This window comes from Cyprinodon variegatus, unplaced genomic scaffold (assembly GCF_000732505.1).
Source record: "Cyprinodon variegatus isolate N-32 unplaced genomic scaffold, C_variegatus-1.0 Scaffold320, whole genome shotgun sequence".
In the NCBI taxonomy this organism is placed as follows: Eukaryota; Metazoa; Chordata; class Actinopteri; order Cyprinodontiformes; family Cyprinodontidae; genus Cyprinodon; species Cyprinodon variegatus.
Window position 1 is genome coordinate 781,367 of NW_015150773.1, and position 1,837 is coordinate 783,203.

Consider the following 1,837-nt stretch of genomic DNA (forward strand, 5'->3'; position numbering starts at 1 on the left):
CATCCATCCATCCATCCATCCATCCATCCATCCATCCATCCATCCATCCATCCATCCATCCATCCATCCATCCATCCATCCGTTTCTGGTATATGGAGCCTTTAGCATGAGCTCCAGGAGAGAACCAGCAGATATGTGGTAAGAACATGTAGGATGACCTCATTAATGATCTTTGTTTAATGTCATGCAAACTTTTCCAGTTTACGTGGAGATGGATTCAATTATTTGATTTGTGGAGTTTGAAAATTGCTTTTCTTCCCGATGATGATGTGAAATGCTGTCGCTCATTAACCCTGTTTTCTAGATCCAAAAGGAAGGATTATCCTACGAAGTGGAGGAGAATCACCATGTGAAGGACATGTAGAGGCTTATTATGAGGATAAAAAGACCTATGTTGGAGATAAATACTGGAACGCTAGTGCAGAAGAAGTGGTGTGCCGTAGCACTCATTGTGGAAAACCGATAAGTTCCACAGATGTTTATAGACCTCTCAAAAGCAGAGTCGTGCTCAATGAACTGAAATGTCAGGGGAATGAAGCGAGTCTTTGGGACTGTCCCGGCTGGCCAGGTAGTGATGGCTTCAGTTTTTACAAGAAGCCCACAGTTAAAAAGATCAGTTGTTCAGGTAAGTCTTAAGTCTTAATTAAACAAAACAGCAGAAAGTCAATAAGTTTTTAAAAACCTTAACTTTACCTAACCCATTATTTGGTCTCTTAGATAAGATTGAGATCAAAAAACTACTGTTCCAATGCGAGGGAACGGTCCGGTACTCTGTTAACTCCAAAGATCATGGTTACATCTGCGAAGAGGAGTTTGGTAAGAGCTCCCCTGATCCTCACATAAATTCCAAAGCTGCTTCAAAGATGGTGTCATTCCACCTGGATGAACCACATATCTGATTGTTTTAGATCTAGGGGCCACTGTGACCCAATAGCCAACTGATATCTCTGTTTGACTCAGCGTATTGAAATTCAATTCAATTCAATTCAGTTTATTTATATAGCGCCAAATTCACAACACATGTCATCATGTCATTGAAACTGAACTCTTGTAATGTATTGTCTTTTATAGGAAAAATGGAGGCCGATATTTTGTGTAAACACATTGACTGTGGGGAGTGGGGAAAAATTCTACGGCCTGAAGAAATCCTTGAAACATCGAAAATGAAGTCGATAAACTGCGAAGGTATTGAAGATGTGACTCATCCTTGGCAGTGCGTAAAATCAGCACCCAAATCCTGCAAACGCGCTGCTAGGATCACATGTAAAGGTACCAATCAACACGTAGCACAGATTCAACTGTTATAATATGCTAACTGCAGAAAGTGATGAATCCACTTTGATGAAAACAGATCATAAAAGGATGCAGCTGAGAGGACACAACTCCAATGTTTGTTCTGGTCAACTGGAAAGGGAAAACGAGAATGGAGAGTGGATACCTGTCAACAGCAACAGCAGCAGCAGCAACAACACATCGGAACTGTGTTCCGACATGCACTGTGGTGCAAATGGATACTTCACCCACAGCGACAACGGCCTGCATCTAACCTGCTCAGGTAACTGAGCCCAACTTTAACAGAATCCCTTTCAGCTCTGGTTTCCGGATCTGGTCTTTTATTTGTTTATGTGTGGATTCAGGACTTTGGATCTTCTGTCACAATCTGTCATAAGTGCAATCTGTGTATCACACATTTTTCAATGTGAAACCAGGACAGAAAATACAACAAACTTTTCTTTCACATTTTGTTTCATGAAATAATATAGAAAAAACAGAGTACAGTTTAAAATCAATATTTGGTTATAGTGTTGACAAAACTGATAACAAGCAAATTACAGTA

At 40.3% G+C, this 1,837-nt stretch overlaps 1 protein-coding gene across 1 annotated transcript in view; it reads left to right on the forward strand.

The window, feature by feature from the left end:
- LOC107091007 (antigen WC1.1-like) overlaps positions 1-1,837 on the forward strand; it is a 17,943-nt gene that overhangs the window by 4,690 nt on the left and 11,416 nt on the right. Inside the window, exons 2-5 of the mRNA XM_015384702.1 lie at positions 305-625; positions 718-816; positions 1,072-1,269; positions 1,352-1,560. Of these exons, the coding sequence (XP_015240188.1) occupies positions 305-625; positions 718-816; positions 1,072-1,269; positions 1,352-1,560 (827 nt within the window). The remainder of the gene's footprint in view (positions 1-304; positions 626-717; positions 817-1,071; positions 1,270-1,351; positions 1,561-1,837) is intronic.